General features: G+C 38.4%; 2 protein-coding genes across 2 annotated transcripts; one reads left to right on the top strand and one right to left on the bottom strand.

The window, feature by feature from the left end:
* Positions 1–1,335: 1,335 nt before the first annotated feature.
* LOC146628766 (N-acetyllactosaminide beta-1,3-N-acetylglucosaminyltransferase 2) lies at positions 1,336–2,679 on the bottom strand. Its single transcript, XM_085358062.1, has one exon. The coding sequence runs from the start codon at positions 2,677–2,679 to the stop codon at positions 1,336–1,338; it is 1,344 nt and encodes a 447-aa protein (XP_085214188.1).
* Positions 2,680–4,154: 1,475 nt separating this feature from the next.
* On the top strand, positions 4,155–20,348 carry smad2 (SMAD family member 2). The gene is made up of 11 exons (XM_085359691.1): positions 4,155–4,292; positions 7,502–7,966; positions 12,691–12,780; positions 14,406–14,599; positions 14,892–15,026; positions 15,205–15,279; positions 15,461–15,514; positions 15,624–15,836; positions 16,248–16,385; positions 17,787–17,931; positions 19,172–20,348. The coding sequence occupies exons 2-11, from the start codon at positions 7,716–7,718 to the stop codon at positions 19,293–19,295; spliced, it is 1,419 nt and encodes a 472-aa protein (XP_085215817.1). The 5' UTR covers positions 4,155–4,292; positions 7,502–7,715; the 3' UTR covers positions 19,296–20,348.
* Positions 20,349–21,916: the final 1,568 nt, after the last annotated feature.

Below are 21,916 nucleotides of genomic sequence, written 5' to 3'. Positions count from 1 at the left end.
AACTTGCCTTCATTTGCGTCACTGCAACACTAGATGCCTGTCTAAACTATCATGAGCTAATATTGTCAGATCTAATCTGAGTATCATCTCAACAAAAGCACACATATAAACACATATAAATGTATATGTGTACACATAAACACAATTAGGGTGTTTGTTTTTATACAATGTTTTAAAAAATATATATTTTGTGTTTAGTATTCATCATCTTAACAATCTTTCCTGTCTTTTCTTTGGATGGACTCCTCCAAATGCATTACTCTGAAGCCACTGTCTGCCTATTAGTACTAAGATCAATAACTGAGACCAGACAAGAATGGGCTACTAATATAATCAAGAAGAAAGAAGAGACGAGCGCGCCAAACACAAGAGTTATCCATAAACATGCAAGTGCGGAAATATTTACTTAAATGTGATCTCTGCTGTTTGTGCCATGCTGCTGATTTATAATGTGTCTATTAATGCACTTAAACTCTTACTGAGTATTTTATCTTTCAAGAAATGCTAAAGTTCATCTTTTTTATTCACAACCAAACTCCAGTGTTACAACATCTATATACCCATGAACATTGTCCATGTTTAAGGCAACTTATAGCGTTTTGAATAACAACTGCATAATTTTACTTTATCAGTGATTTTCAGATTTTCATGACTTGAAAGACGTTGTTTTATGCTTTATGATTTAATACAAGAAGTTGGAAGTAGTTAGCATCATAGATTGACACTAAAAAAACCATTTTTCTGGCAGCAGAGAACATAAAAAAAAAAGACAAAGTTTTTTTCAAGGATTACAACCATGTAGATACACACCTTTCAAAGTCAAGCATTGCTTTTTTTGAGGTACAGAAGACATCACATGAAAATTATACATTTAATCAAGCTGTGTTGCAGTTTCGAAGTGAAAGTTAAACATCAGAACATTTTAAGAGAAACTGCTGACTTAAAGGGAAGAAAATAGTGCCAAGAAATTTAAGAAAGGGGAAAAAAAAAAAAACTATGTTCACCAGCCATTGTATAAATACATCTAAATCATTTACAATGGTAAAATATTTTCTATAGTCAAGAAAATAAAACCTTTAAGTTAAAGAAGAGTAAATAAATACAAATGGTGAATAAGGGGCCAGAATGTATGCCCTTAATCTGTGATGCCTTATTAACAAACCCTCTTTGAGGTAGATTGGTCTTCTATTCAGTTTTTAACTCCACACAGGAAATGTCCATTATGTGACCTTACGTAATGTGACAAAGCCTGATTGATATGAAGATGAAGCCAGTGAGTGTGGTTGTAGCAGTCATCCTGTACTCACTGAGTCCTATTTGGTTGGCAAATGAGCCTTAGCATTGACCAGGCAGGTTCCGGAGCTTTTTCCACAAAGTAACCATCTCCTTGGGACTCCGTTTGTGAACAAGCAGAACAGATCTGTATGCACAAGGATTTTCCCTTTCTCCTGCTGGGAGGTCAAATGTTAAAAAACCCGGGTGATGGGTTGGAGAAAGCCCGAGTCTGTGCAGGCACATTCCAAGATACACATCATCAATAGGGAAAAGGTGGACCCTCTCAGACACCTCTTTCAAACGTAATGCAAGTGATCCAGAATACACCACCCCTCCTCCACCAGCATAGGGTGGATACACTCCTTTGTAGAAATTTTCTGGTATGTAGTATTTTGTGGACGGTTCACGGTTTGGCATTGCATTAGTAATCACGTCCCCGATGAACATATCCATCTCAGTTTTCCTTTTTAAAAGTAGCTGTAGTTTGTGTTCCTCCTCGTTCTTGTGCAGATAATCCAGAAGGGCATTTGTTCTGACAAAGACGTCATCGTCTCCTTTGAAAACAAAGATGGCAGTGGGACAGTACTGCTCGAACCATTGCCAGAACAGCAAGTCCTTTAGGGTCAAATTATAAAAAGTATCTCTGAAGTCCCACAGTAGAATATCCCCATACTTCAGGTTCTCTAGCTCCAGGAGATTTTTTAGGTCTGGGTGTGGACCTGTACCTGAGTCCTGCCTTCCAAGAAGAAAGACTGTGCGCACCAATCCACCTTTTTTATTTGATTCCCCTTCCACCAGACCACTGCGTCCCCATGTTTCACGGATTGCCTGCCTATTTTCAAAGTTTCCCACTTGAGATTTGATAGCCATGAGGAGCATGGGAGAGTCCAGATCAAAGCTACTGTTGTCTTTCCTACACATACCAGGTTGGTTGATAAGAAGGGGGTACTCCCTGTAATACATTGACCTGATAAATGCCCTAATCTGTTCTGGCAGCTTGTTTATATCTTGCATGTGAGGGACTGAACACTTGTATGATGTGTTGTCAGAAATACATTCATTGTTAATCTCTGATAAAAACTTAGCTTTGGGCTTCCTCTGTATGCGAGTTGTGTTTCCTATCAGTAGTGGATTGTGCTCACGGTCCCAAGCATGCTGAAGCTGGTTCCACAGAGCACTGTCCTCCAAACGAAGGTTCCAGAAAGGCCCGAGTGGATGGGAGGCCATAGTTGAAGAATTAGCAGAAATCCCTGGAGCAATATAGTGGATAGTTATTTTTGGCGGAGCGTAGGAGATGGTGATGAATATGGAGATGCCAATATAAATTAAAAGATGGCCAGTCATCATACAAGGCAGCAGACACAAGCACAGCAGTCTCCCATTGCGTTTGCAGCATTTTCCCATTGCCTGTGGTATACAAAGCAGACACACACCTGCACACAGAAAAACATGAGGCTTTCTTTTAAAGATAATAATGCAAAGCAGAGAAAGAAAAATGGCACTGCCTTCACTGTACAGATTTATACAACAGAACGAGTCTCATAAGAGGTTTTATAGCAAACACTGCCATCAACTCAAGGGAGGTTTTTTGTCTCCTTAGTGATGGTCCAGGGAGGTTTATTATCTGTTCTTCTCTACACATTCACAACATCATCTAATACCTACCTGTCGACAGGTACTCAGCCCCTGTAGGAACAATGTGGAAAATGTATTATGAAACAACAAGGATTATTTGCCTCTTTCATCAGTTACTGCTTCCATATTGTATTTGACTTGAAAAGAATGGCCTATTGATTCTACATCTATCTATCTAATTCCAAGGATGGATGAATAGACTAAACTTGCCTGCATCTTTTAGTCTACAAAATACACTTGTTAGAACTGCTACATGTGTTTCCTACAATTCTGTCAAACTCTTACAGGTTTAGGCAAGGGACGAGAGGAAACACAGAAGTACTTACAAGCGAGGGAACTTTCGTTGGTTATGGCGAGTGGGAAAAAAGGCACAGTCACCTGTGGTGTCCACTTCTTGTTTTAGTTTTAGCATCCGGCCTCGTCATGAGCTGGTTATTAAGCCGCAGCTGTGTAGCACAGTTTGTATTGTAGTGCATCATTTGGTCCTTCAGCGTATGGGACTTTCAACCGCAGCTGAGCAACGTGTCCCAGGTGAGTCCCATGCGCATCGAGCATGCGCTCCTTTGGCTCTTTGACGCTTAAGCATAACGAGGGGAAAAAAAGAACAAAGGGATCCACATGATTTGTTGTACTGTCTCCTGCCAACACATTGATTTTATTTACATGCGTTGCAGGTGTAGAGGCTATTTGCATGATGTAGCCAGATTGTCTGGACCCACCCAACCGCAAATTATAAATGATTAGTGGTTTAAGGTTTCACTTAAGTACACACATACATATATATATATATATATATATATATATATACATATATATATATATATATATATGTATATATATATATATATATATATACATATATATATATATATATATATATATATATATATATATATATATATATATATATATATATATATATATATATATATATATATATATTATGTGTGTCAGTATGTTTGTGTGCGTGTAGATACAGAGATACAGTTAGTGTACAAGTGTATTATGCAATTTTATAAAGATAATCAAGGTAACACCGACATACCTCCATGCATAACACCCTGTGACGGACACTGCCTCAGACCAATAGAGCACGCGTCTTGCAACAGGTTACGGGCTAAACAGTCGAGGGCTTTGGGGCTAAATCCCCGGATGTGACCAATAGAACCAGTTGGGGGGCGGGGCATTGTGAAGTCTTCTTACGTTTGTTTTGCGTGAAGCAATACATGTTTGGTTGAGCTTTGAATGAGGAGCCATCATCCCGGCGGCTAGGAGGTGGAAAATACATTTCAAAGTATCTCTGGATGAATTCAAAATGAGCAAGCAGGCTTTTTTCACAGGTACTCCAGTGACTGTTAAGCTTCACTTTATCTCGGTGCTGGGTAAGCGTGTTTTTTTTTTTAAATAATGAAAGAGAATTGATTTGTAAGCGACAAAACATGCCACAGACCTGTTTGTCTGTGACAAAGTAGCAAGGTTGCTAGCAGATTTTTTCGCACTCTTGTTTTTTTTTTTTTTTTTTTTTTTTTTGAGAGAGAGAGGGGGGCGAGGTGAAGAGGATGAGGGGGAACTATCAGTCATTCCGAGACAAAAGAAACCCTAATATCTTCACCAATATGTGGCTGAGGGCAAATGACAGCCAGCAATGAGACCAACTCGCCTTTTGTGGCTCGTTGAAGTCTACATCCCCTTGCCATTAAGTAGCGTTAGCTTATTCTTCGAATCGCGTGTGTTATGCAGGCGATCTCGGAGAAGAAGTAACCCAAACAGATCGTTGCAGACATATTATTGTTGCTTATTCCCTTCGTAAGATCCCGATAGTATGCCAGGATTTCGAGTTGACACGAATCAACGAATGGCCGAGGAGCAAATAACAAACGGCCTAATCGGCACGTTTTGTTCTCCTGACTCCTTAACTTGCATTGAGACTTTGTGTTCACTTTGAAGGCTCTCACACTCGCCAGCGGCTTGTCCCTGAGATTTTGTTATTTCGAAAAACCATTGCTTCTCTTCAGCATATTAACCACAACGCTTAAGTGATCATTCATGTGGACCAAATAATTGCTTTTCATTGAACTCAATCCGTTTATTGAAAAAGCCATTAAGCTTTCATCCAGTAGCTGTTATTTTGCGTACTGCAGCTAGAAATATTGCTTGGCGTGCTTTGCTGTTTGGACAGTAGTATCAAACAAACACAGAATTAAGCTTGTAGTTAATTATTTTAAGGAAAGGTCTCTCTCTGGAAGCTGCTCTTACTGTAGGAGTCCAAGGGTTAAGCATTAAGTGAAAATAATTCTTAGAAGGAGCTTGGACTTTCAGAGTAACACACTAAGGATATTTATCCTTTCCACCTGGCAGCTAACTTGAGAAATCTGCATCTGCCAGTAGTTCTGTCTGGATTTATTAGAGTCCATTGATCTGTAGTGCAGCTGTCTAATCCAAAAGCAATGGAGTATACGTCTTGGCAAGACTGAGTCCGCAAAGAAGATGTATTTTCAAATTTCCTTTAGTAATTCAATTACAGTTGTCTCTGGAGGTCCTGTTTGAATTGCACAGTCTGAGCATGTGTGCTCTTCCATCAATAGGCTAGAAAATGGCTCTCTGCAATAAAAAAGACAGGTCTAATACAGGAGGAGGTTACACTTGCGAGTCAAAGCTCACATCAGTGTCCTGAACTTGGTGTTTAGTGTGTGTTCCACATTTCATGAGCTGTTTTCTGCTTAGTTGCTAGTCCAATTGAGGGTGAGGTTGAGGTTTAGAATTGCTCCACTCAGTTGTAGTGAAGGGGAATATCAGATTGAAAGTCTAAAGAAAAGCATCCTGGAAGCTTAAGAGTTTATCAGGAGTAGGTGGGCCAGCAGGTTTCATCTGAAATTCCCTCTAGGAACCTGCTACTGACCAGGATTAAACAGTCCTCAGTTTCCTTATGATAGGGTAATAACAGGTTTTGGTTACAGAAATGCTATAGATTGCTACCTAAGATGGGTGTTCTTCCCTGTTAAGTAAAAACAATACTTTAGCATAATTATATACCCTTTAGTTGTTTCCAAAGCCGACTATATACTGGGGAACAGGATCAAGTGCACCATCCACCATTTGGAATAACAGATTTATATGGGTTAGGATCCTTCAAAAGTTTAGTATTGATTTGTCTAGAGCTGCATTTGTATGAACAACATGCATGTGATGCTGAATAACTACATTAGGGACCAAAAAATTTGGTGTAAATAGTGAAATGCAAGGGGGCTGTACTAACAAGCAAATCCAGTATACCAGGATGAATTGTGATATTTGGGTTCACTCACTCTAACATCGGCAGTCGGGCTAAGTGGTCACACAACGGTTCCTATCAACTCGATAAGTCAAGCTAGGCTTTTCAAGTCTAGCTATGAGCGCATTCACACAGTGGTGTTGGCCACATATGGCACAAACATGCATACATTTACTGGTAGCGGGGTGGCCTATTCTACTTTACAATAGAAACAATAATAGAAAACTACAATAATAGAAAATATGAAGTGGTCAAAGACACATGTCAAGCTAAAAGTAGCACATTTACTGCAACCAAAGCAGCATTGTATGTGTCTGGTGGGCATTGTATGTAAATGATATAAATAAGAAGTATATTAATGTGTGGTTAGGAAGACTGGAGCAGCACATAAAAACTCTATTTAAAGCCCAGTAGAAAACCAGCAAGTAAGCTTTGTATATGTAAGTTAGTAGACTTCTCAGCACCACAACTCTGTCATAGAAGCACAGGTTGAGCATTAGCTTGGTAAGATGGATGCAACCCTGGTGGTTTTAGACTGTGTGAGAGCAAGTAACGAACAAAAATATAAACAGAATTTAAACTGGCAGGTAAGTAGAACTGCAAATTTTATACAAGGTCAAAGCTTTATACCAGCCTTAGCGTTCTTTTAGTGTTATATAACTATTTTAAAGGCTAAACAACAACATATAAAATTGCTTAAAAACTGCTAGTAACCACAGGGTATGTCTAATTAGTTGTTGCCAGAAAATGACAAAAGTGAAAGTTATATTAAGTTAATAAGTAGGCAGTGGGTTTCAAAACTTGGGTTGAACCTAAAGTCCCTCCACTAAGCCCCAAATACTGCTTTGTAATATAGGACTGTCATAAATATGTATAAGTGTTGCTCTGTTGCCTGTACTTGAAACATGTTTCTGTAAATAGTGTATTGGTGGCTTTTTTTTTAGGCTATGTCAGTTAAGTACTCAGATTTTCAAATCAAATGCTGTTCATCATTTCTATATATCTTTAAATAGCCAGTGAAATGACCTGTGAGTGTTGTAGTCCTAAAAATATGTCTCTGTTTAAAGTGTTTGCAAAAGTTAGGTGTTAATGGCTTTAATAAAAAAAAAACAATATATGAGAGGTGAGAGATGGTTGTTAATACGGATGCATCAAATTTTTGTGCTTTGTGTGCAGTGGGAGAGGTGATAGTGGAAAGCTGTGATACAAATGATTAAAAAAAACAACAACTTTAAGTTTAAAAGAAATACATTCAATTGTTCATCTCACTTAATATTTTTGTGCACAAATGTTAATGTGTGTTTTCTCTCTGTTTTCTAGGTTTCTTTGGATTTATTCCCCTTCAATCCCTATATTTAGTTTGACTTCTGAAGACCAATGCCTTAGTTCTGATCAAACATTACTCGTAAAAGACATACATACGCTGGGTATATTAACAGTGAGTTCAGACCAGTCAACTATATCACTCCCCCAAACCCTTCTTTCCCAACTCAAGACAGATTAAGAGGGGCATCAGAACATTCAACAAGCTACCATGTCCTCCATCCTTCCCTTCACCCCACCTGTTGTGAAGCGGCTCTTGGGATGGAAGAAGACTCCAGCGGGGAGCGGAGGAGCAGGAATCGGAGGGGTTGGGGAGCAGAATGGAGGTGGACAGGAGGAGAAGTGGTGTGAAAAAGCAGTTAAAAGCTTGGTAAAGAAGCTTAAGAAGACGGGACAATTGGATGAGCTAGAGAAAGCGATCAGTACACAGAACAGCAACACAAAGTGTGTCACCATACCCAGGTAAGATAGGGACCCAGAGATCCTGTATTTCTATGTTTTTTTTTTTTTGTCTCTGAACTGTAGACGCTCATTCACAACAGCTTTGTGCATTAATACATTTATATAAAGCAAATTTTTTCATTTCCACTGAATGGTTAAAAATGAAGACTACAACAGTGAACAATGCAGTTGCTTTTTTCAGCACTGTCACACTTCCACACAAAAACAAATCTGCTGGCAGCATGGAATGGTGTGCCACAATACCGCAAATTAGTGAGTGCAGTGAGGTATATCAACACACATGAAAGTAAGAAAAAGAGTGACAGGCACCCACACATTTGCAGAAAGAAGTCTCCGTTATGCAACAGTGGGTCCACTTCCCCAATACTTTGTGCCATAGGTTAGCAAGGCAGCAGAAGTGAAACCAGGTTGGAGGAAACAGATGTCCTGCATGCATTGCCAACCAAAACCATCTTGTGCTTGCTTTCATTAGAACTCACTAACCTATATGCAGAACTCGGGGGTGCATTCACACCGTCTGCAGAGTTTGCTCTATATTGATTTTTCTCTGATAATCTTTGATTGCATCAGCCTTGTGGTCTTCTGCACCTTAAGAATATGAACTGCCTGAGCTGATTTCAGTGTTTCCTTTGAGAACATTATACCGATGACTGATCATTCGGATGAATTTGATCGAAAACAGTGAAAAGATTAGAATAGAATAGAATAGAATAGCCTTTATTGTCATTGTACAGAGTACAACGAAATTGGAGTGCCACTCCCTTGGTGCAAGTTTCAATAATAAATATAAATGTAAAATATAAAGTACAAAAAAAACAATCGTAAGTACTCAAACAATAGTATGTACAATATATACAGGATAGCAGCATTAATATAATGACAGTATGAATAGCAGCATAATATAATGACAGTGAAAACAGTGAAAAGATTAACGTGCCTATTCTAGAATTTATCTTTAAAATATATTCAGAAATTTTTTTTGTCTTGCGCCAGTAGTTTGCACCATCTCGTCTCCTAATTCTATAAAGTTTATTTTCAAATCAAAGATCTAAATGTTATTTAAGTAATAAACGTCTCTGGCTTCAAAGGTAGGAGCATAATGTTGTTGTTTAACTGGTAGCATACTTTTAAGTACTTTCAGATAACAGCAGGCGTTACTAATTAAATAGCTGCTTTTTTTTAATTAGCACTCTGCATTGGCCACTTCACTTCATGAAGCACTTTAAGTCCAGTAAGTTTTGTAGAAATTATGTTATTACAACTCTCAAGCAATAAAGTAAGAGACAACCAAATGTGAATAGCTGTTGAAGCAATGTCCAAAAACTTAAGAATACCTTTGGTATGTAAAGCATTCTGCAGCAGTTAACAAACTGTTTGAAATATGATGAACATTATATGATTACAAAAGTTGATGAAATTCTATTAAAAAATGAGTTGTGCAGTTTGTTACAGTGAAGAATATTCTCTTAACAAATTGCAGTTTTTGCAAACAAGTGAAGAAAAAACAAAAGAAAATGCATCTATTTATTCTTTTCATTCTGAAACTGTTTGCCATAATACCTAGTTCAAATAGTCGCTGGCTACCTCTCTTACATATGGCTTCAGTAGATTTCTGTTTGTCACATGAGAAGGTGTTGGAAGTCTCCAGATGAGGTGAGACAAAAAAGTCATGGAAACCCAACAAAGTACACGTGATCACCTTTCATTAATTCACTGAGGATCGGATTATTAGAAGCTTCCCTTCTCAAGTGTTTTATGCAATGTAGTCTTTCTCTCCTTTCTGTCTTAAGCCTCATGTTAATTACAAATTATAATTTGGTATTATTTTAGTACCACACTACGTACTTATGCTGACCATAAATCAGCACACTCAGACTGGCCTGTCACTGAATTGATGGATGCTATTCTTGATCACTCAACCCATTGCTTTCTATTGGTAGCTTTTGACAGATATGGAGAAGAAAAAGAAATGAAAATTCAGATCTAATTTACATCAGGTGTTCAAAGCAATTGGCATTTCAATAACATTTTTCTAGTCCTACATATGTGCTTTAGACTACAGGCCACATTTAACCATACATCCATGCAAGTGTCTTATTCTGTACACTAAAAGCACTGTATCTACCTCTTATCCATGGCCAATTAACAAAACAAGCTCACCTTTTGACTGTGGGACGAAGCTGGAGTATTGGGGTAGAAACCCATATAGTCACAGAGAATGCTGGTCAGATTTACCGAGAATATAATGGAGTTGAAACTAGCATGTGTCTGGTTTGGCAGACTGGTGCTTTCCTGCTTTCCTTCCATTTTTTGTAACTTAGTTTGTGAAACAATTGAGGGCTTTGTGAGGTGACCAGAAATGTAAATGCAGCTAATGTGATGGAGTTTGCACTGTATTTCTTTTTTCCTTTTTTTGGCCTTGTAGCACACACAGGTTCACCTTCTGTATTAAGGAATATTAGACGACGTCCTTGGTGGGCAGATAGTTTCTCAGCAGTGCACTCTGGTCAGATTTCTGGCTGAGGTCAGACAGACATAATTACATTGCAGTCTTTAATGCATTTGTGTAGATGTACTCTGAATGGATGAGCGCGCATATATATATATATATATAGATAGATAGATAGATAGATAGATAGATAGATAGATAGATAGATATAAAATCAGTACTTTGCAAAAGTTTTAAGGTACCCATCATTTCTTTATATTTTGCTAAGAAACTGTAGAAATATGTGCAGTGATGTATTCAAACATGTAAAAACCTAAATGTAAATACAGTATAAAAGGCAAAAACAGGGTTTGTACAATTGTAGTAGACTTAATCTAACTTAGGCAAGCTTTCTTTAAGTAGTCTTCAGGAATTGTTCTCTTGAAGGACATTCAAAGTTCTTTGGATGCCAGATGTCTTTTGTTTTGTTCTCTGTCTAGATGATCCCTTACCACTTCAATAATATTGAGGTCCAGGCTCAGGGGAGACCAATCAATAACTGAAACTGACAGTTTTCCATTCGAGTGTGTTTGGGATCATTGCCAGACTGAAAGTTGCAGCCCATCAGATGCTTTCCAGATGGTATTGTGTGGTGGATCAAAATCTAATGATACTTTTCTGTAATCATGATACAATCAGTTCTTACAAGATCCCCAACACCTAGGGCTGAAATGCAGCCCAAGCCGTCATAGAAGCAAGATGCAAAGAAATGAGGGCCAGCACAACATTTTTGCACAGTATTGTATGTGGTTATGTACTGTATTCTAAACAGTGCATCTGAAAGTGGTCTAACTGTTGAGGAAGTTGTCAGAGATTTTAGCACAGATGAGAATGGCTCATCATATGTTGTCATCCATGTCCTGTAAATGAAAAAGACAAGACTTGCATGATGCTAAATGTCTGCTGTTTTCTTCTCATTGAGGAATGTAGGTTAGATTGTAGTTTCTGATGTAGAACTGATAAAATCATGATAGTTACCGAAAGACATTTGTTTAGACAGTATGTTTTAAGGGTTGTAACTACACAGCTTGGATTCTTTTAGCTGCATAGTACGTCACATCGCCTCTAATTTCCTTTAAGCTCAAGAAAGTGACAATAAAGTCTAAGATAATTTTTTTTTTCTTTTGGTCTTTTTGTGGGTGGAGTGAAGGATGTGGAAAAAGGTATCTCGAGTATTGCAAGGTGTTTGTAGGTTTCTTTCTGACTGGAGGTAGGAAACACTGTAGCAGCTCTGCTATTTCTGGAGATAGTTGGTGGTAATGGAAATTTTAAATGACAACAGCCTAATGTTTTGCGCATACTTTGGTTAAACTTGCAAGAAGACGCTTTTAAAATACAGTTCTAGTTTTGTGTCAAATTATCTCCAGTGATCAATAGGTGAATAGATGAAGATCAAGGGTTCCCAGACAGGGGGCTTTTTGACGATGGACTCAAGAGACCTTGTACTTTTGACCTTTTTAAGTAGGAAAGGAAGAAGGCAAAGTGCTATCTGTGATTCTTGTAGTTGTAAAACTATGCAAGTAGGGTGATAAGCTTCGAGATAGAGAACCTTGCACAGACAGGCATGACAATCATTTTGCTCTAATCAGACAACAGGATCTCTCACACAAACTCCTTATATGCAGATACACATTAGTGTTGTATCCTTTTTTTTTTTTCTTTTCTCACGTCTTGACACACGAAGTGTTTAGTGATTTTTTTTTAATTTTTTTTTTTAAATGTCCTCATTCACATATCATTCATGTTTAGATTAATATATTTCTTCACATCACACTTCTCATGTTTTTGAAAAAAACATGCCCAAATGTGTGGTTTTATTTTATTTTTATTTGTTTGTGTGTTCTTTGCAGTTGTGCATTTTAGCGGCTTATTAGCCACCTAAGTCAAGTAAATGACAATTGGATGCATGCCTGGAATTGTATTATCTTACGGAGCCATTCTGTGTCACCTGATTGCACCACATCACTATTGTCTGATTTGGATTTGTCTTGCAGTCATCTGTCATCTTGTTGGTCTCTTACTGGGAAACTGAAGGTGGAGCTTTTTCCTTCCTTCATGCCATTGAGTTACCAACTGTACATATCTGTGATTTCATCGTACTAATTTGGAATGAAACGCCTCATGTTTACCATCTGTTTGCTTTCATTTTGTATTTTTTTTTCTTTTTCCACTTGTGTGCGTGTGTATGTGTATGCATGTCTTTGGTGTGCGTGCCTGTGTGTTTCTGTGTCTGTAGCAATTGCTCAGACCTTTGGGGTCTAGGCTCAGGCCACATGATAGAGCAGTGGGACTCAGCAGGCATGTACGGATATCCTGACCACAGCAGGTGAATATACTCACATGCATGAAAAATACAGTGATCCAACAGATTTACTACATATGTCTTCATTATTGCAAAAGTTGTGCAGAAAAAAGTAATGCCTATTGTTTTTTTAAGATGGGGTCATTTCTGTTGTTTTTGTTTTTTAAACCAGATGTAATCACAACTTGTGCTACAACTTTGCATTTTTGGTTATTTAGTAGAGGTGGGAATCACCATACATCCCGCGATACGATATTATCACAATACTTAACGCACGATACGATATTATCACAATACTTAACGCACGATACGATATTATTGCAATTTTTTAAAAATATTTTGCGATATTCAGATTCTGTCCATAAAGGTAAACTTTATCAATATTCATTTTATCTGATATCAAAGTCTCGCACTCAGTCTTTCTCTCATTTCAGTCAGTTTTATTGTTGACAAACTGAACGGTTTGTTTTACAGTCTAGTCCAACTTAACTGAATGCAACCATCTGGTACAATTATAGCTATTCTGAACTATGCAATTTATGAAAACTATGCAGCCCCTTCAGCACCCGAATATTAGCCGCACAAGCTAAAATCAGGGGAAAATCCTGTTTTGTACATACATTAGCCGCACCTGACTAAAGGCCGCAGGTGTTTCAATGTTGACTTATCATATGTAAGAGAATATGCACAAAGGGAATTGTCAGGAAAGAGATGGCTGTTTGGAGACACACCCCTTTTATTAATATTTTGAAAAACAAGTTATGGGTACATATTTGCATAACCTTTTAGGTATATGTACAAGTAGCGGTAATTACAAGTAGGAAACATGTACTGTGCTTCATAAATGAGTAACAAATGTAGTACATAACAATAACCTACAGCACACCAGAAAAATAGATTCGGACTACCTTTTAGGCTCAGGTGCAGCGACACGGCTTTAACAAGAAGAAAAGTCAGTCATTCACCACCATCTTCCTGCCCACTAAAACCACCAAAGTCCTCTTCTCCAGTGTCGGATACAAACAGGCTCAGGATGGCTTCGTCATCCACTCTCAGCTTCTTTCCTTCGTTGTCACTTTCAAAACCAAAGAAATCCTCGTTGTCAGTGTCAGAGTCGAACACCCTCAGAAGGGCCGTGGCGGTGTCCTCCTCTCCATCATGCAGCATTCAGCCCTTCGAAATCCGTTGGTGATCATTGATGTTTTCACACTTTTCCACGCTGTCAGATTCCACCGGTGGAGTTGAGCATAACTTGCTTTTCGCATTGTTTTTCGCGCTACTTGTACGGCACTATGTTGTCTGGCGGATGGACACGTGACCAACACACCACTCTTGAACCCCGATACTGTGTGTCTGATCACATGCCCTTCCGCCAGGCAACGTAGTGCCGTACAACAGCGGAACAAACAAAACAAATCGTCTTACGATATGACAAAAATCATGGACAATCCATAGAAAAGCCGCACCTGACTAAAAGCCGCAGGGTTCAAAGCTTGTGGAAAAAGTAGCGGCTTATAGCCCGACAATTACGGTATATATTAGTAAGCACTTTCAAACCAGAAATGACACAATCACCTTTCAGAGTTTCTGAGAGTTTTTTGTGAAGATCTTGGCGCATTATGAGCTGCTTTTCATCTTCTCTCGCTTAGGTCACTGGATGGCCGTCTTCAGGTGTCTCATCGTAAGGGCCTGCCTCACGTCATCTACTGCCGCCTGTGGAGATGGCCTGACCTTCACAGCCACCATGAGCTGAGGGCCATTGACACCTGCCAGTATGCATTTAACCTTAAGAAGGATGAAGTGTGTGTCAATCCCTACCATTACCAGAGAGTGGAGACACCTGGTAAGGGTACTTGAGAATTGTGTGTCCTCTTACTTCAAGTACTTTTGGTTCTGGTGTTCAAGATGTCCTTGAACAACCCTATGAGCATGGTAGTCATAGCAAAATCATTGTTTTAGATCTCCTAGTCTCTTTCCGTTTTGTGCTGTTAAAATCAGTCTAAATGTGTTTATATTAGTGTTCATTCGTCTTTTTACAAGATTATATTTAGTGGAAAAATGCATATAATTATATCATATTAATTGGTATAACAATTTCCATCTGTACTTGTCAATAACACTCCTTTTCTCTTCAGTGCTGCCACCGGTGTTGGTCCCACGTCACACAGAGATTCTGACAGAGCTTCCGCCTCTAGACGACTTTACAAACTCCATTCCTGAAAACACCAACTTCCCTGCAGGCATAGATCCTCCTAATAACTATATACCAGGTATGTATGTTTTCCTTCATATTTCAGTAGTTTCACTCATTTGTTTAAAGTAACAACTGATCTTTCTGTGCTAACTCTTGAGCTTTGGTTTAGTATAAAAACCCCTTGGCTTTGTTTGGGTTTTAAGCAATGGTTGCTGTTAAGAATACACATCTTATTTAATGTTCCTTTTTTACAGACACTCCTCCACCTGGCTATATGAGTGAAGATGGTGAAACCAGCGACCAGCAGATGAATCAAAGTATGGAATCAGGTAGATTAGTTGAGTTTAGCACTTGGAAATATCCTTAAGATTATACTCGCATGTAAACTTCTGGATTTTTTTTTTTCCTCACACATGCACGTCATTACAGCAGTGTGTTTTACACAGGCAGTGTTTAAAATGCAAAACAGAGTACAACAAGATGTAATGTGTTGTATGTTTTTGTCATCAGGCTCACCAGCAGAAATGTCACCGAGCACCCTGTCTCCTGTCAGTCACGGCCTGGGTAAGAGCGATTTATTGGTTTATTTATTTATCTTTAGTTTCCTTGGAAATGATCAATAAATGATTCAATGAAAACTTTAAACATTACCACCTTGATTTCTTTCTTTCAGACCTTCAGCCAGTCACCTATAGCGAACCAGCATTCTGGTGCTCTATAGCTTACTACGAGCTAAACCAGCGGGTTGGAGAGACGTTCCATGCCTCACAGCCATCCCTGACCGTTGATGGCTTCACCGATCCCTCCAACTCTGAACGCTTCTGTTTAGGGCTTCTCAGCAATGTTAACAGAAATGCTACTGTTGAAATGACAAGGAGACATATAGGTACAGCATACACTGCCACACACTCAAAAATAACATGGTGTAGCAGCTACTCTGTGTGGGAAAAGCTCTTTTTAAGGATTTTTACAGTGTTGCGGCACTTTAACAATACCTGCACTATGAATCTCAGATTCATTACACTGACGTCCTTGAGCTGTAAATGTGTCTTTACAGAGATTTCAATTGTAAAGGTGCTGTGAGAAATACAGCAGTTCTTTCAGTGATGGCTTTAAAAATCTATCTGATAAAGACATGTTGCTGAATAGGTGTGACTGATTTAAGACTTTCCATAGCACTATGTCCACTGATATTTCACTCAAGTTCAAGCTTTGCTCCAGAGTAAGCCTTTGTGATTTTTTTTCCTGTCTTTTTTTCGTTAGCTTCACATTAATTTTTCTGTGATACATTCTGCAGGTCGTGGCGTGAGATTGTATTATATCGGAGGGGAGGTGTTTGCCGAGTGCCTCAGTGACAGTGCCATTTTTGTCCAGAGTCCTAACTGCAATCAACGATATGGCTGGCACCCCGCCACAGTCTGCAAGATACCACCAGGTTTGTACATGTTTTGTTTTATTTTTTAAATAAAGCTGAATGATTCTTATACAACAGTTTAAAAAGGTCCTGCCTGGTTTGCTTACAAGATACAGTATAGAAGATGTACTTTATTTATCCTAAAGATGTGAATTTTGCAAATGTCTCAGAAAGGTAAAAACTAATCTGGGATCAAAATGAGTATTAAAAAATGTTAAATAAGTAAATGTTTGGCTGACAATATTAGGTAGTAGCATACAATACAGTAAAAAAAAAAATCTAAGTTTATAAAAAAGTGACTTACCTAGTGTAGTAGAAACAGCATAGCAGATATCAGATGCTATTAAAGTTTCTCAGTAGCAGAAAGTGCAGTACAGTGAAGTAAATCAGTAAGTGTTAAGTGCTGTGACACTGCAGGGTTGAGATAAACTTTTGAGAGATGATTCTCTGCTAGGCATATGTGTTAATTTGAACACAGTTATGGCATGAACCACAATTTCCTGTGTCAGTCAGTCTGGAGCTGAATCACTCTTAGTAAAAAGTGCACTGCTGCCTGTACAGTAAGTGGTTCAGAGGGCTTCTAACGTGTCCAGCTTGTATCACAGAGGTGGCCTTCCAGATTGGTTTGTTTAGTCTGTTGGCGTCCGACTGATAGAAAATCCCTAGTGTTTTGCTGTACACATTGAAGGATCTCTGCCTTCTCAGGGGATACAACCTGCTCGTGCCCTTCTTGGGGAAAAAAACAAAAAACCTTAGTGTTGGTCCTCCTCCAATGGAAGTATCACCAAACAAAGATTAAGAAAATGATGGTGCGTGATGGCTGTGCTTTTTTTTTTTTTTTTTTTTTTTTATTAAAATAGCTCTGATATGTAGACCCCCCCCCCCCCCCTCTGATATTGATGAAATTGAGCTTGAAGAAAGGGAATACAGTGTGACAGTCTTTTCAGACACTCACCCACACTCTGACTCATCTGTACCCATGTAACTTTGAACATTTCATCCCTGGCCAAAAGAGCAGTGTGAACGCTATCATTACTGAAGCACACAGTGGTACTGACATGCACCACAAAGATCTTTTGAACATTCAGGGGTCAGATTTGTAAGGCTTGTGTAGAATAATTCCTAACATGCAACACACCCACTCCTCACAATGGTTCAGCTTGGTACCTACAAATATAGCACAACTGTGATCTTGCTAATTCTAATATTCAGCTTACTGGTTTTGGAAATGCACATTTATTTAATTTGTTGTTAATTTGGCTTTATTTTTGTAAAATGTTACATGTGCACAAATGTGAAAAATGAAATGTCCTCGGAGTATTTGCATTAACTAAATTAAATCTTTCCTGGTGGGGATTATTAGTCCCACACATCATTTTGTTCGTTTCCTTTTTCTAATGTATTTTTTTTCTGTTTTGATAGGCTGTAATCTGAAGATTTTTAACAACCAGGAGTTTGCCGCACTGCTGGCCCAGTCAGTAAATCAAGGGTTTGAGGCTGTATACCAACTAACCAGGATGTGCACCATCAGAATGAGCTTTGTCAAGGGCTGGGGAGCTGAGTACAGGTGAATTTGTCTCTGAAGCACATGTTCTCTTACACTGCCATCCATAATGAATGGAGGGCTTTCTGGTCCCCATCAGACCAGAGAGTTGCTCAGTAAAACTCAGTAGTGTTGTCTCTCTCTCTCTGTGGACTGCTCAGGAATATAGTGTTTGCAATTTCTGAGCCGTTTAATTCATTTATTTTTCTCTGTAAACTGTTAATGTTGCAAATGTTGGCATGACTCTGATTGCTAACAATATTTTTCTGGTTCTATGAACTGAAAGGCTTAGGCCTACCTTCCCTTTTTAAAAACAACTTTTGGTTGTAATTTTGTGTACACATCAGTGTCCATCTAAGTTCTTTATGCACTAAAAATGAGCTTGTGGGTAGAGGCCACATAAGTGTCACAAATAGTTGTGACAAAGCTTGTGGTTCCCTTCACCTCTGCACATTTTGCTTGCCATGATGTGATGGTTGAATAGTCAGCAATAGAAGTTGTATTAGTTCTCAAGCTGTTCTAGGGGGACTTTTCTGAAGCTATTGGACTGTGCATGAAAAAGACTGTAGTTTCCCTTAACACTGACTCATAGCTTGTATACCTTCAAGTTAATGGACTGAACCTAAGTAAATTAGTCTTAAGGAGAAATAGTGAATCAGCAACCTAACTTGAGAAAGTGATGAAGGACTTGAAATTCAAATCTAGGTACACTCTCACTCTCTATTGCGGTGTCAGCAGTATATCTTACATGCAGGTCGTAGAGAAGCAGCTCGTGCAAGATTTTAAGTGGTCATAGTTTGTGTGTGCACGTAAAATGTTAAGTTTTTAGGAGCTAAATGCATGGAACATCATTAACAAAGGATGAGGACTGACTTTTTGCCTTACTGCTCCCCAGTGTTCAGTGGAAGGTAAAACGGGTGCTTTTTACACCCCAAACAGTTTTGTATTTAAACAGAGTAGTAGTTGGTTGGCATGTCCCAAACAGACTGTGAGTGCAGTAAAGGCATCCTGCCAAGAGTAACACACAATGTAACAGTCTTGGACCAACTGCAAACTCAGATGTACATTTTAGTATTTTTAATCACACGTAAGAAATCTCATAATAATGTTTAACATACTGGGTTTTTTTTTTTTTTGTGCTTTAAAAAATAAAAAATGAATATTGATATGAAATCCATCTATAAATGCTGCTTATTATCAATAACAAATCACATGAAATGCTACTTTTGTCCCATACCCATGTGCTATATTTTTATCCTTGCAGGCGTCAGACAGTCACCAGCACCCCTTGTTGGATTGAACTGCATCTCAATGGCCCCCTCCAGTGGTTGGATAAGGTGTTGACCCAAATGGGTTCACCCTCAGTGCGCTGCTCTAGTATGTCCTAAACAGTGTCCTGCTTTTGCAGATACAAAGTCAGACATTTCAGTGTTTGAACAGTGTATCCTAAAGGAGAGCACCATGCAGTCTTAAGTGATGTACAAACAACAAAACAAAAACAAGAAGAAAAAACCCCCACACACATTGGACCCGGAGGACAAGAGCTTGACATCACTAATTGACAATAGTGGTTTATTAAGTGATGCCACAATAGACCCTGACTCTGTTGGAACAACTGACACATTCTAGTTCTCATCAAGTGAGATCACCTTGCAATATCAAAATGACAAGAGAGTGATGTCCTATTGGGCGAGCCTACATTTCTGATCTGAAAACCCAAAGCAGGACAGAGCTTTATTATCCTCCTCACTGACACAGCAACAGCTGCTTCGGGCATCGAGCATGTGACCTTCTACTTGCTGGACAGTCTGTCCAACTACTCGTTCAGATCGCATCTTCACTACCTATTTACCACAGCACAACTTTGATCCCATGTCAGTATTTCCGTTTACACGACGCTGACTAACAGTACTACTGCCACTCCAGGCTCACAATCGACCAAAGCCAACTTCACATCTTCATTTTCTGGCGACCAAACTTCCATTTGATTTGGGATGCTCCTCTCTTCTCCCAGTCAGTCATGTGCTGTTGTTATCACTGACCTCACTATGTTGGAATGCAAAGTCTTCTGCTCTTAAAGGGGTTTAATTACTCATGAACCCCATCTTCGCATTTTCTCATGCACACAAACCATATGCGCTTTCCTTTTCCTTTGTTTTCATAATGATAAAGTGTCTCCTCTTTATACGAAGTGTGGACTGGTTGGTGAGGAGTTTCCATTAAATAGTAGTAGTCATCACTAACCACCTAGTGTAGATGATTGGAATTAAAGTTGAGGATTACTTGAAGCAAGTGTCTACAATATGTCACACTAGGCCAAAATTTGTTCCTCCCATGCACCCTCTCTTACATTCTCCTTATTTTATTCCACAGTTACATCGGCTTGTTTGTGAAGAGGAGCTCTGTATAGACTTTGAGATGCACAGGCTTAAGATTAAACACAAGGCTTCACTATTGCTTACGTCTAACAAGAGGAAAAGATAAACACCTATTCCCTATGTTTCACATTTGTGGAAGAGGCATAAATCTCTGCAATAGTGTATCATTATTGACATTTTATCAGTAAGTAAAGTCCTGCAGTGTTGGACTGTAATTAACAAGCATCCTCTATTCTGCACTTGCACTATCCTAAATTAAAAATGGTTGCCTTTCATGTAAAATATAGCAAGGTATGCTTTTAAATTGAAAATATAGAAGTGTTGAAAAGCCTACTCGATTCAAGATAATCACAGAAGAAGATTATTATTTTAGACTATTTACTGTAAAGATTTGGGCCCTTACATTGCATGAATTGGTGTTCATTTGATTTGAAAAATGAATAAATAAATAAAATTTCCTATCTGAAAGCCAGCTGGTACCGACATTGGCGTTTGAAAGCGTTTAAGTATTCAAGCTTTAAGTACTCCACAAGCTAGTTACTCTACAGTTATTTTCTTTACTTGTTTCCTTTAGCTACATTTTGTATTTTCTGAGTATTTTTTACATATAAATATATTTAAAATCTTTAAAGCTTTCTTCCTTTTTATTAGAATTTATTTTTCTTAGAACATACCTTCAGTTTGAAAATTATTACAGCTTGATGACTATTTGTGTGTGCGTGCGTGTAGCATAGGATATACCATTATCACTGAATTTACCACTTAAAGCACATTTAGTTATCATTGCGCTCAATGACTGACATTGTCCTAATTGATACCTTTCTTTCTTCAACGTGTGAAATTTGGAGACTTTCACCATATTTAGGCTCTTACAGATGTCATCTTAGTGATACCAGTATTTCATCTCAGAGTCTGACCAAAGATCGGCTTAATCTTTAAATTCACCAGTGGCTGTTTGAGCTCCACAATTAAAGATGAGCATTTTATGGTTAAGTACCACAGCTATTAGAAAAATTAAGGTGTTTCGATGACTAAATAACTGACCTTTTGGATATTGATGTATAATCCAACCGCCTCGCAATGGAGTATACAGCACATGGTATTAATTAATATAGCTCTGTTGCTGAAAGGTGTATTTGTGGAGTTAAGATTCCAGTGTGCAGTGAACAAACTGCATCAAAAGCTGATTGAGTTCCGTAATTCAACACATGCACATTAATTAACAATGAGTGTGTTTACTTGCACACGGGATACTAAGTTGAAGTCTCTGTACTGTAAGTGAATTCTTTACTTGGGATTTTAAGTGGGACATGTAAATATATAATAATGGGACTCACTTGCCTCATTGTTGTGGCTCTTGCTGTCACATTCCCAGTATCCTCATTTTACATTCTCTAAATAAAAGAGCTGTTGTTGGTGTGCACGTAAACACATTCCCATCTTCTACTTGATCAGTGATGCAGATGTGACATATTATTATTGCTATTATTTTATTTTTTAAGTAAGGACACCAAAATGAAGGTTTAGCTTCTCACATAATGAGGGCCAAGACATGAAGTCCAGAAATCCTGGTACATGATACATTATTGCATATTCAAAGATGTCAAACTTCAGTAGGTGGGTTTTAGAGC

The sequence above is a fragment of the Diplotaxodon limnothrissa genome, linkage group LG7, assembly GCF_057381915.1.
Source record: "Diplotaxodon limnothrissa isolate DT_005_m linkage group LG7, D_limnothrissa_male_GT1.1, whole genome shotgun sequence".
Classification (NCBI taxonomy): Eukaryota; Metazoa; Chordata; class Actinopteri; order Cichliformes; family Cichlidae; genus Diplotaxodon; species Diplotaxodon limnothrissa.
The sequence above is the reverse complement of the archived record's forward strand: the minus strand, read 5'-3'. Positions and strand labels throughout refer to the sequence as shown.